At 40.3% G+C, this 13,686-nt stretch overlaps 1 protein-coding gene and 1 pseudogene across 1 annotated transcript in view; one reads left to right on the forward strand and one right to left on the reverse strand.

The window, feature by feature from the left end:
• Stim2 (stromal interaction molecule 2) overlaps window positions 1-13,686 on the reverse strand; it is a 127,495-nt gene that overhangs the window by 59,609 nt on the left and 54,200 nt on the right. Inside the window, exon 2 of the mRNA XM_052198449.1 lies at window positions 7,791-7,921. Within this exon, the coding sequence (XP_052054409.1) occupies window positions 7,791-7,921 (131 nt within the window). The remainder of the gene's footprint in view (window positions 1-7,790; window positions 7,922-13,686) is intronic.
• LOC127696947 (uncharacterized) lies at window positions 12,333-12,455 on the forward strand (annotated as a pseudogene).

Here is a 13,686-nt window from a genome sequence, read left to right on the forward strand (position 1 = left end):
TCTGAGAATGCGTATGCAGAAACTGCTTACTATAATGACAGAGGTGCAGCAAGAAAATAGGTTGGAGAAGTGCAGGTGAGCAGAGCTACTCTCCACTTCTGACAGCTCTCTTCCATGGCTATCAGAAGCACTGAGTGATTTACCACTATTAGTCCTAAGCTCTCTTAATATTTACCATCAGTAAGACTTTTGTTTTAAAGAACAAATGTGAAAAAACTAGCAAACTCTAGAAGCTACAAATCTAGCAACTTTTTACCATCCACCCGAGGTACAGAAATCTACTGATCTACAGCATTTTCCTAGTTTCCATTGGCACCTCACTTTCTCAGTACTCATGGGCCATGAGGCTTAACTGATGCTTCTGTGTGTTGTTCCTTAAGTCTAAGGTCTTTGAGGACATGGTAACATTAACACACACACACATGAAATGGCTATAGGTACCAGATAACTTTTTTTCACAATGGCATCATCTTACACAATTCCAGCCCCTACACACACCCTAACAACCCTAAATGGACTGTGTGTGTGTGTGTGTGTGAGAGAGAGAGAGAGAGAGAGAGAGACAGAGAGAGAGACAGAGAGACAGAGAGAGACAGAGAGACAGAGAGACAGAGATAGAGACAGGGACAGAGACATAGACAGAGACAGAGAGAGTAATTAAAGATGGAATTAATTTGAAAAGGACTGGTGGAGACAGGAGTTAGAGGGTGAGAAAGGGGTTAAAGTGAATAAGTACAGTACTTGAGTATGAAATCCTAAAAAAGAAAGAACTTAAAGTTAAAAAGAATAACATCAACCTGAACACTCTATTGGTGACCTAACCCTTGCTGTCCTCCTCTTCAGGGAGGTGCACAGCGCTGCTGCTGCTGCTTGACTCCAAGGAACACTCACACTATCCATTACCGCAGGCCGCCATAACTGCTTATTGTTCCAGATTACAATTTGATTTCTCAATTTTGATGCCTTAAGTAAATTATCAAATGCTTATTAGGTATTCTGTTTAACAGTTATAACCAAGATTTGCTGCCAGGAAAAGTCAATAAATGAAAAATAAAACCAAACTAGATAAACAACAGTGTTATCACTCACTAAGTCCTTTGCTCCTGAGCTGCCACCGATGCTAAAAGCAGGTTAGCATTATGCTGACAATGTCATTAAATCCACCTAAAAATCTATGTTCCGCCATGTATTAACATCAATTACACACTTTCAAGAAGACAAACTATTCATTAGACAAGCACTTTTGCTACACATGGAGTTTCGACACACTAGACTCATAATACATTTTGAATTACAGAAAGTCCCTTTGTCATGCAGAGTCATGCAGTGGCATCCTTTCAAAAATTAATGATACACATCATCACAGAACAGCAACACAGACTGCGACCCAAGAACATGAGTTATACATTCAGGTTGAACTAAAAACCCCTCATTCTGTTACTTATAAGCTGGTGACCCTGTCATATGAACCAGCCTCTACAATATATCCTGATCAGATAATAATAGCATATTCTTTGCTCTTAGTGACTCCATGAGCATCCCAAACTTTAGTAATTTAAAGTGTTTATACTGTAAAACAAATAGCAAATATCCAATAAATATGTCTCAACATATAACCTCATAAATAATTCTAGTCCCACAGTAACAAAAATACACGAACCCAGCATAACTACCAATAACTTCTATTTAAACAGGAAGCAGAATCGTCTTTTATCTACTTTCTTCATCTCACTTTTGCCCTACTTTTCCTTTTAGACGAATACCAAGTATTCCTCAAAACACACATTTGTGTATATATAATTTAAAGTCATTGTTCATTACAAAACACTACTTCTCTTTTCTTTTTTTTAAAAAAGATTTTTTTATTTCATGTATATAAATGCACTGTGGCTGTCTTCAGACACACCAGAAGAGGGCATTGATCCCATTACAGATGGTTGTGAGCCACCATGTGGTTGCTGGAAATTGAACTCAGGACCTCTGGAAGAGCAGTCAGTGTGCTTAACCCCTGAGCCATCTCTCCAGCCTCACTACTTCTCAGATTACTTTTAATCACACACTTCATTCCTTAAAATTCTAAATATATCCTAAGAAAGAGCTGACTTTGAAAAGCTTGTCTATGTATCATTTTTACAATGACGCCTTTTCAAGGGACTGGCATAATTTTACTACTTCAATGCTTTATAATCATGTGGAGAAGCCTCCCTGTTGAGCATCTGTAGTTGGCAGTAAAGAAACCAGCTGTGGTAAACAGCACCCTCAGTGGTCCCGATAGTACAAGAATCTTCCAATCTATTTTGCTAACCTCCTTCCCTAAGTGTCAGCCTGGACAGTAAGTCCAGCAAGCAGGCTAAAAGAAAGATAATGAAACCTCACTTCCAAGACAAAATACAAATGGGCTGGAGAGATGTTTCAGCAGTTAAGAGCACTTGATGCTCTTGAAGGAAACCTAAGTTCAGTCCCCAGCACCCACATGGCAGCTTACTGCTAACCTTGACTCTAATACTAGTATCCTGTTCTTGCCTCCATGGGTACCAGGCATTCAGGCATGCGGTGTACATACATACATTCAAGAAAAACATTCACACACACATGAAGAAGATAAACATCTATGACTTCTATGTTACAGGTCCTTCTCTTAGGGACCCAGCTCTTCTGCTTAGAGCTCTTTTTACTGGCTCTGGGGGAAGTGCAAGGTTCCCTATGGAGAGAGCCAAAGGAACACCAAGTAAAGACGAGAACACATGAGGAGGGTCTCAGGTGGCTCTGTCCCTCACACGCCCTTTCCACTCAGGCCCTACAGCAGGCTTTTAGATGGTGTAGCACTAGCAGATACATCACCAGCAACATAAAAGAGAACTAGAGCCAGATAATGCACTGCTGGGGCTTGAATCTGCAATGTCTTGCACAGGTTGGTATTCTGAGCACTTGCTCATGGGCTGGTGAACTGTTCAGGAGACTGTGTAAGCAGTAGGAGGTGGGAGAGCCATCTATTGAGTGACGTCTGTTGAAGGTTATACCTGAGACCTGACTCCGGTCCCTTCTTCTGCTTCATGGTCCTCCATGATATAGAGTCTCCATCTTACATGGCCACCACTATGCCCTCCATCATGGCCTCCCCACTCCAACAGGCCGAAACTTTTGAAATCATGAACCAAGAGAAACTTTAACTGGATTCTGCCAGTTTGATGGCAGCAATGTAAGAATTAACTATACTCCTTCCTCTCCAGCACTACAGTTTCTGACACCAAAAGATGATAAACTATACTATTTTAATCACTGTGTTTTGGTATCACTTGTTAACATGGTAATAGATATGTGTTGATTTTTTAAGTTCTAAAACGTATTATTAGTCTCATTATCATTTAGTCCTCTGGATAGCTAACAATGAAAAAGTTCAGTGACCTTTCTTGAATGTGAATGTTCTCCTTTATTCTAATCCTAATTTCTAATTTCATAAGCGACCCTCTCTTCCCAAGTGACTCCCAACAGATTCAACAGTTTCGGCTACATTGTGATGTCTGTCACAAACCAAAAAGCAAACAAATGTCCTGGGAACTGTCTCGTCCACATAACTACATAATAGAGTGAAAAAGAAGAACAGATGAATGACAAGAAAAACTAGATAAAACACAAGATGTTTTAAATAAAAAAAAACATTTAAGAAAAGAATGTTTAGACACACTAAACTATAATAAATGTTTCAATAAAAAAATAGATAATTACAACTTTAATTCTCAATGCCATCTCATGGCCTTGTTCAAGAAACAACCATTCCTCTCTCTCTCTTATTTAAATTATTTGATCAAATACCTACCAAAATATTGTTAGTATTGACAGAACATACCTATTTCACCATAACAACTCAACTTACACAGAGTCAAGATACACTGACAGCTATCTTTATGCCTTTTTTCCTAATTTGAAACATTCCAAATCTTCCAAACATAGTTTTACCATGGCTTGAAAACTTAGCAGATGTATACTACTGCTTACCTGCCTATATTCTATTCAGCATATACAGTATAGGCAGCCACTTACACAGACCATCTCTAATACCCTACATAAAGTTACACAGAGCCTCCCCACAACTTCCTATCTGGATCCCTTTCCCACTTAAGTTCCTTAAGTGAGCTTCCCACTTAAGCCCTGCCAGAATATTAGCTCAGAGACACAGATTTCATTTGCTTTGTTCTCAATCTATTATTTCAAGCATCTATTTGGACATCTGGCATGCAGAAGGCACAAAAATATTAGCTCAAAATAGTATGAATGAATACAAACTATACTGATCAATGCTTTCTCATATGACCAAAATACAAAACAAGAAAGCACTGAAGAAAAAAGTTTTCAGTCAGCATTTTAAAATGCTAAATACTTCTGATTTTTTTAAAGTGCAGTAGAAATTAAATCACTTTAATTTTGTTTTACTATGGTTTCTTACTGAACCCATGAAATTCCCTAATTATGGCTAATTAAGGCCTATTACAGAACTATTTACTTTTTTAATGATACTTTATTTTAAAAAACCAAGCAATTATAAAACTGGAAACACCAAACTAGCCTAAGAACTGCAGAATAAACAACTTATCCATTAAGCCCTATAGACTAGTACTGTCAAAACAAAATGGATCTACATGTTTAATTTTAAATTTTCTAAAAGTCACATTAAACAAAAAGAAGTTGGTTTCAGTTATCACAGTTACTATTACTAATATATCCAAAACATTATCATCTTACATATGTAACCGATATTTTGTGTGTATGTGCACAGTTACTGTATAGTATGAAGGCGGAAGGTCAGTGTCAGGTACCTTGCCCGGGCAGTCTCCACCTATTTTTTGAGACAGGATATCTCACCCAATTTGGAATCCAACAATTCAGCTACCCAGGCTGCACAGGAAGACCCCAAATCATTCTGTCTGTGCCCAGCAGCACTGAGGTCACAGGTTTGGCCATCATGCCTGGCTCACTTAGATGCTGGGCATCTGAGACCAGGGCTTCAGTACTGAAGACTGAGCATTCTCCCAAGCCTCCATTTTTTAATTTACAAACTTTATTTTTCTCAGTCGCATTTAAACAAATTTTTACAGTTAATAGCATACATCATTTTCAAATTTCAAATACTATCTGTAGCTAGTGGCTTTTGTGCTGAATGGTGGACTGCTATGTTTTTAGGTACCAGTAAAGTAGAAATGTATGCTGCATTTGTATTTAAATACCAATATCAAAAAGGAAAAACATATTATTACCTATAAATTTCATATTAATAAAATCCTAAGCTCTACTTTTTAAACATAGAACTTTATGAACTGGGGTACCCTGAATGAGTTGACAATGATCCTCCCAGAAGATATCAGTTATTAAAACTCTCAGTGCTGGGGATGAGATTACAAGTAACTTGTAATTCCTTATAAGTAATCTGTTAGGTGGCCATCCAGGGGAAACAACCCAGGACGCTGACTTTACGCTTGGCTGCCCACCATATCTGGATTCTATTACTGAAGATTTCACAGTGGAGAGAGAATTCATGCAGCAACTGGCCTGCAAACTTCCTCTTTGCTACTCAGCTTTTATGGTCTAGTATTCAAGCCTCTGGGAGAGTAATGTTTTACCCAGTGGTAACTTTGTCTAACTGTGGTAGACCCAAAATACTGATGTGCCAGGCAAGATGTGCCCACTGGTGCACAGTGTCATCAGCATTGCTGATGTAACAAATTGTTTTTTAATAGGTTTGAGCATGCACCCTAAGAGTGAATTCTTGCCTGGTGCTATAAACCTGGGCACACATTAGGAAGGTCACAGTCCCTAGGGGGGAACCTACTCCTCTTGTTTTACTAAATAGATGTATTGTCAAACTGTCTTCTAAGTATTGTGCTTTAAACATAGACTAGCACTAATCTCAACTCTGATAAGAGAAACTTCTCTCTTTAATGGGCAGCGATTAATGCAAACTCCCCTAAATAGGATATTTTTATAAGCCCCTATCCTGAAGGCTCAAAAACCATCATAGAAAGTTATAAAGAATGGAAGAGCCAGAGAATGGGGAGGAGTGCTATAACAGCCATGCGTGCTTGTCCAAGACCCACATAAGATCAAGCAGGTCGGCATTAACCATGGACAGGCTGAGACTCACAAAGGCCCATGTCTACTCGATGAAGCCAGTGCAGCATTTCTTTTTGTTTTCATTCAGAGTTCTAATAATACATCTTATAAATATACCAACTGGAACTGGACTCCACAACTCTGCATTTGAACCCACTGTGGTTTTCTGTAATGGTTTCTGCCTGTGCCAGTCTCCTTGATGCGGAGTGAGGACTATACTCAATTGTGAGCAACAAGACAACTCCCGCACCTCAGGCTAAGGTAAAAGCCATAGGAATGATGAGTTCGCTACGAAATGATGTCTCCTAGAAGGGAGAAGCTACCACCCATGAAGTCTCACCAACGTGACTGGCTAACCATGAGACATGGCTAAACAAAGGACATGCTAGCAAGCCCATGTGCCTCAATCCTAGACAAAGAACTACAGGAAAGCTGAGTTCAGAATAGTCTTCCCAAGGGAACAGCACACCTATTGATCAGCAAAATAGCCCTGAAACATATATACAAGTAGCAGTATACAGACTAGCCAAATTTTATTATGTGTTTAAGCATGCATACACAGCACACACATTACACTCACACAAAATATAAAGAAAAAGAGGCCATGAATTTGAAAGAGGTGGTACATGGGAGGGCTTAAAGGAAGGGGAAAGTGGTGGGAACTATGTAATTATATTAAGATATCAAAAAATAAATAAATAAAGGCTGGCCATGCTGGCACACGTCTTTAATCCCAGAATTTGGGAGGCAGAGGCAGGTGGAGGGATCTCTGTGAGTTTGAGACTAACCTGGTCTACAAAATGAATCCAGAAAAGCCAGGGCTATTTCACAGGAAAACCCTGTCTGAAAAAACCTATGAATAAATAAATAAATCTTTGGAGACTGTCACTGTGAGGTAGCAATAGTCTTTTCCCACATAGACTGTGCTAATCCACATGACTGGCCTTTGCCAATCTGATACCAGCAAGCCCTGGCAACCAGAAGCATGCTGAGCACTCTCACAGGAACTTCCTGGAATGCTACCACTTGGAAGCCAGCTGTCAGGCAGTAATAAACTCCTACCCAGACGCCTGGATGACAGGCATATAGAAAAAGAAATCATAAAGTACAGGACAACATCACAGCAGCTCAGAAATATATGCCAACTGCCCCAGATGACCAAAGCCCATACATACAGTAACAAAAACATTGCCCAGCTGAGTCCAGTTAACCCACAGAACTTGGAATCAGCTACTCGTCATTAACACAGCACAGAGGTGTGCGTATAGCAGCACTGGGTAGTGACACTGAGCAGAATGTTCTTGTGAGACCCAGGACTGTGAGAAGTTTGTGTAACCAGGAAGCATAGGGACGATGCACATGTCTGGAGAGCCAGCTCTGGTTAAGGATTGTGAACCTGGCAGAGTTTGGGGCTGGCCTGAGTTATACCTCACACCCTCATCTCAAGGGAAAAAATCCACAACAAGCAATCTCTGAAGTCACAGTTACAATGGAAAGGAACGGGGAAGGAGGAAGAAGGGTGGTGAAAAAAGGAAGCAAAGGCTGTCAGAGAAGCCATGGAAAGACAGTAAGCAAAACCAGGTTTAAACAAGAAAGCTAAGGCACCAAGCAGCCCTGAGAACCAAACCGTGCCCACAGAGACTGAAGTGAAGGCGGGCGGGTGGGCGGGGAGGAGCCCCACCTACCTCGTCACTCTCGTCCACTTCTATCCCACCATCCTTGTCGTCGTCCATCTGCTTATGTATGGTCTGAAGTGCTTCCAGGCTAAACCTGTCTTCTTCAGTGAAGCAAGGTGGACTCAGCGACATACAGGGGTCTGCAACGAAGCAGAGGACAGCTGTGAACGTCCACACCAAACACAGGTTAGAACAAAATGTCATGAAAAAGGACAAAGAAATCAGACATTCTACCGTCAAAGATATAATAAAATTGAATAAAAGTAATACAATTATCAATAGGCAGAGATATCTCAATTTTCTTAACATTTCCTCATCTTTTAAGATCTCTTTGTATCTAATATTTCTAAAGAAAAAGAGACTTGTTCATACTAAAGAAAAATTTAATGAAATAGACAGACTTACTTTTGTACAACCCAATTTAGTTAAAATTAAGGGTTGTGGAAACATTCAGAAAAAGAAAAGAAGGGAAGTGTAAAATACTATTCTATTTATGATAATCCAAGCATCTGTCTATCTGGCTTTTCAAATGTATCCATTTTTAAATCAACAAGATTTTTTTCAAGAGACTTTTTTCAAATCTTATTTCTCATGTTTTCTTTAATATCTATTTGTTGGTTAAACCCCTTCCAATAGAAGAGAAACAGAAAATTATATTCAGCTGTCAAAACTAAAGATCTAGGGCTACAGAAAACCTAGATGCATGAGGCACTGGGTTTCAGCCTCAGGATTAAAAAAAATGATAATAAAATAAAATAAATGCAAATGGAGCACTATTTAGAGGGGATAAGCCATACGAGGATCCTCAAAGACATAAGGTCAGGTGGATGAAAGGGTTTCTTCTGAGGCCGACTCACAGAAGCCTATATGCCAACCCAGACAGTCCCACATTCCTCCCCATTTCCTACATGCAGGTGGGTACACTGTGAAACTGGTAGATGTACTGCAACCATTAAAATAGCATTTAACTATAATATCAGTAGGAATGGATATTCCTAGATGCAGTGACTTTAAGGTTTACTATAATTTGTGACATTGCCATAGTGTGGTAGGTCACTAATAGTTAAAATCTGGCCCTGTTGTAAACTGTCAACAGTTAACTGTGAACAAACCACATGTCAGTGGTCCTAGTTATCACACTATCTCTAAATGGAAGCAAATAGGCCAGGTGCTTACTAAAGTCTACAGCAGTAATGGAAGAATGGTTAATTTGGTATTTACATAAAAAAAAAGAAATACAGTAAAGTACCTGAGACTCACAAGTTAATTAATTTTCTTAAACATAATTCAAACACAAATCTACATGTTCCAGTTTATAATGTAATTTAACAGTTTTATAATTTTAATTCATTTAGGGCTGAAAGAAAGTAGAAGAGAAAAGCAAATTACAGATGGTAGAAAATGCAATTACAGGCCACATGTGGCTCAGTGGTTAAGAGTACTTGTTGCTCTTCCAGAGATCCTGGGTTCGATTCTTAGTACCTACATGGCAGCTCATAAGCATCTGTAACACCAGCTCCAGAGGATCAAATGTACTCTTTTGACCTCTGCAGGGACCAAGCACACAAGAGATGGCTAGAGAATATGCAGGCAAAACATAAACATTTAAAAAAAAAAAAAAGGAAAAAATGGCATGCTTTAACTAGCATATGGTGGCACATATCTTTAATCCCAGCGCTCAGGAGGCAGGCAGATTTCTGTGACTTGAAGGCCAGCCTGTTCTACATAGCTAGTCATCGGGGAAATGCAAATCAAAACAACCCTGAGATTTCACCTTACAAAAATTCAGGAGACAGCAGGTGTTGGAGAGGGTGTGGAGAAAGAGGAACACTCCTCCACTGCTGGTGGGGTTGCAAATTGGTACAACCACTCTGGAAATCAGTCTGGCAGTTCCTCAGAAAACTGGGCACGTCACTTCCAGAAGATCCTGCTATACCACTCCTGGGCATATACCCAGAAGATTCCCCAGCATGTAATAAGGATACATGTTCACTATGTTCATAGCAGCCCTATTTATAATTGCCAGAAGCTGGAAAGAACGTCTAGGTGACATTGCTAATGCTGTGACAATCAGTGCTTCAGAGCAAGATCCAATCCCAAAATCAATTCCTAGACTGATTGAAATTAAGATGGGTGACTATTTACTTGAATGTACTTCATTAAAAAAAGTTAACTCAAAAAAAAAAAAAAGTCGACTTCAAGGTCTAACTTTCTCATAAAATTTTCTCACAAATACTATGTAATACATACTTTCTTCTCCAAAGTCCAGTTCATCAACTAAATAAATGTCATCTATTGTGTAACCTACTGTGCTATGCATTGGAAACATAACCGTGAACAAAAGAAAAACATCAAATATATCCTAGCAAGATTATGAGTTAGTGACAGCTACAGACATTCTAGCAATGGCATGCATTGGGGAAGGAAAGCAAGACGTGGCTATGGAATGTTAAAGAATTTGAACTACTTCTATCATAGCCTCAGATCATTCTGCTTTGTAAAATATCACTTTACACTGTACTCTACCAATCTGTGGTGGCTTTATGCATCACTCTGTCCGCTCAGCTAAGCACAAAAGCGGGGCAGAGACTACAGTCTTCCATATATCACAAGTCCGTAATAACTAGGATTTTTCTGGGTAATATTTTAGGCCTGATTAATTCTGATGCTTCTGTGCCATGACAGGCACGTTAGAAATTAAAAAGATAAAGCAGTCATTACAAAATCAAAAAGTATGATATACTTTTTAAAGTTTACAATCTAGTGAAAAAGAAGACACACAGGTTCCGACATTATGTTAGGAACTATTAAGAACACTAGCTACATGATGTCATGATTTGAATATGCTCCCCACCCCCAAAAGAAGCCTTGTACTAGAAACATAATCCCCAGTACTGGGGAAGGATCCTAACAAGGGTTGGGTCATGAGAGCCCGCCCTCAGAAGCTCCAGGGTAACTTTGATCTCCTGCCCACACTTGCCCTCCATGCATTCCTCCCTATCCAGGCTCCCTTGCCCTTCCTTCTTCCAGCAATGTAACAGGATGCACGTACCTACGTGCCAGCTCCCTGATCATGAATTTTCTGGCCTTGAAAATGTATTTCTATTGTTCACAATGGCTTACAGAGCACTAAAATTATATATTATGGGAACTTGGTCAGAGTCTAATCCAGACTAGCAAAGACAATCAGCAGATTTTCTTGAAGTACATTTAGAAAATTCAAAAGGCCCTATAGCTGATGGCCTTGAGGGGAGCGAAAAGCCTGAAAGAAAAGGTTCATTGACAGGCAGAGTATGTATGCGACATCAGACATACATGCCTTCCTTAAGTGGGTTCCTCTGTATGGAATACAGAGCCTGGGAAAAGACGTGAGGCACTGGCAGGAGACTCCAGGAGATCATCTGTCTAAACCTCACCTTTTCCATTCTAGGGAACTTGGGTCTTATCTCCAGACTAAGCAAAGTCAGTAAGGGGTTTCCAGGAGGGACAAACAGTCATACTCCTAAGAGGTCACTCCAGTGACACAGTAAAATAACTGGAACAAAGGCAAGGCTGACAGGCAGTCGTGGCAAACTGCCACAACAAAAGCACAAGAATTCAAACACAGCAAGTACGCAATGAAGACTGTTCTAATATATGAAGTTTTGTGGAAGATGGAGCAATAAATAATATGACAAAAGTGATCTACATTTCCACACAGAATACCGTTTTAACTTTAGAGGAGATGAGATAGTTCAGTGAGTAAGCACATGTGAAAGTGTGGCACTCTAACACTCCAAAGCCTGGCCCCAACCTGACTTTGATCCCCAAAATGTGGACTAGAACTAACTCCACAAAGTTGTCCCCTGACCTTGATAATGTACAACACATGGCATACATTGCCCTTCCTAACATATATGTACTCCCCAATACACAATATTCTTTTTTCCATTAATTAATGTATTTACTTTACATCCTCACCAAAGCTTGCCCTCCCTCCTCTCCTCCGAGTCTCACCTCTCACCTCTCTTTCCCCATTCCCCCAGCCTTTCTCTTCGGAGAAGCAGGGCCTCCCATGGATATCATGCACCCTTGGCATATCAAGCTGCAGTAGGACGAAGTGCATCTTCTCTTGAGTAGACAAGGTGGCCCAGTTAGAGGACAGGGATCTGAGGGCAGGCAGCAGTCAGAACCCCTGCTCCTACTGTTGGGCACCCCACGTGTAGAGCAAGCTGCACATTTGTCACATCTATGCAGGGGGCCTAGGTCCATCTCATGCATGCTCTCTGCTTGGTCTCATGGTGTCCGTGCGCCGCTATAAGCCCGGGTTAGCTGACTCTGTAGTTTTCTTGTAATATCCTTGACCTCTCTGGCTCCTTCAATCCTTCCTCCCCTCTTGCACAAGATTCCCAAGCTCTGCCTAATGTTTGGCTATGGATTTCTACAACTGTTTCCATCAGCTGCTGGGTGATGCCTCTCAGAAGACGGATATGCCGGGTTCCTGTCTACAAGTATAGCAGAATATCATTAGCAGTGTCAGGGGTGGGTTCTCTCTCACGGCATGGGTCTTCAATCACTTCTGGGCCTTTGGGCTAAGATCAAGTGTAGTATCTGTTCTCATCAGTTTATATTCTATTCCCTTAAAGTATGACTTAAGACCCATAAATGCCAACAATCTTGAGTTCTTAACTCTATTGCCATCTCTAATGCCTCATTTTATTTCTTTCTCAGTTGTTTTCTAGGTTAATTCAGCAAGAATGATCACTTTAAATCAGATTAGCTGACTTATTTTAAAATTCAGTCTATAAGATCCATAGAGTTATGGCTGTAATGAATCCAGTGTAATAGTTTCGAACTTGACAGCTGAAATCCTTCGTCTCTGTATTTCATAGACCTTAGCTCCAAAATGCACTAGTGAAAACCATGGCTCCATACCTGGAATACGGTCCTTATCTACTGGGCGTCACTCATTCATGTAAACGATGCCCACACTAGCTTGGCTCTGCCTGGTGCTGCGCACACAATACATCAAGGAAGCGTCCTCTCCATGGAACCTTCAGCCTGTGTTAAACACAGTACAGCACAATGGAGCCCCCTGCTTTCACATACTCAATACTCTTTCCTTTTCTCTGCACTGATAGCACCTAGGACAGAGTAAGACCTACCTGCTTAGGCAACAGCAGCATTAAGTTCCACCTTGTGTTCCTGTATTCAAAGACAGATGCCCCGTCTAAAGCCTTAAAGTGCTTTGAAGTAAAAACAGCCATTTATTTCATCTTAAGTGAATTCAAATTATTTCCTCTAGTTAGAATTACCTACCATTAAAAACCAAAGTCATTCTATAAATGTAATCTATTATCTCTAACCCTACATTTGCACCTTTCAGAGGAAATGACTCATGGGCAACCTGTTTAATAAGATCATTCCTACCTCAACATAATATTTAGGATTTTAACGGAGCTCTTCAAGCCACCAAATCCAAGTGTCAGAATGATGTATATAAAGAAATGTGTCAGTACTCTTAGACAGAAAAAGAGTATTGCTACCACTGATGTGCTTGCCTGGAAAACCAACTGATGGATCCAAAAGCATGCGTGCCAGTGGGAAAGGAGGTTTCCAAAGTGGCATTCCCAGTCTCCAGCATTCACCTACATTTTCTACCTTACTTATCTTCTGGACAGCGTATCTCACTTCAATTCACATTTTTCTTGAACATACCACTTTTTAAGTGTAAACTTTGCCCCCACAAGCTTAAATTTAGACTCTTATTCCCACACATGTGGCAAGCTTTGAAGAGGCCACAGAGCCTTAACAGCAGGGCCTGGCTGGTAGAAATGTGTCACTATGAAGAGCCACCAAAGGTTAGCCACACCTTACCTCCAGTCCTGCTTTCTGCTCCCTGGCCCACTGCTATGTCAGATCCACT

This window comes from Apodemus sylvaticus, chromosome 11 (assembly GCF_947179515.1).
Source record: "Apodemus sylvaticus chromosome 11, mApoSyl1.1, whole genome shotgun sequence".
NCBI classification, from domain to species: domain Eukaryota; kingdom Metazoa; phylum Chordata; class Mammalia; order Rodentia; family Muridae; genus Apodemus; species Apodemus sylvaticus.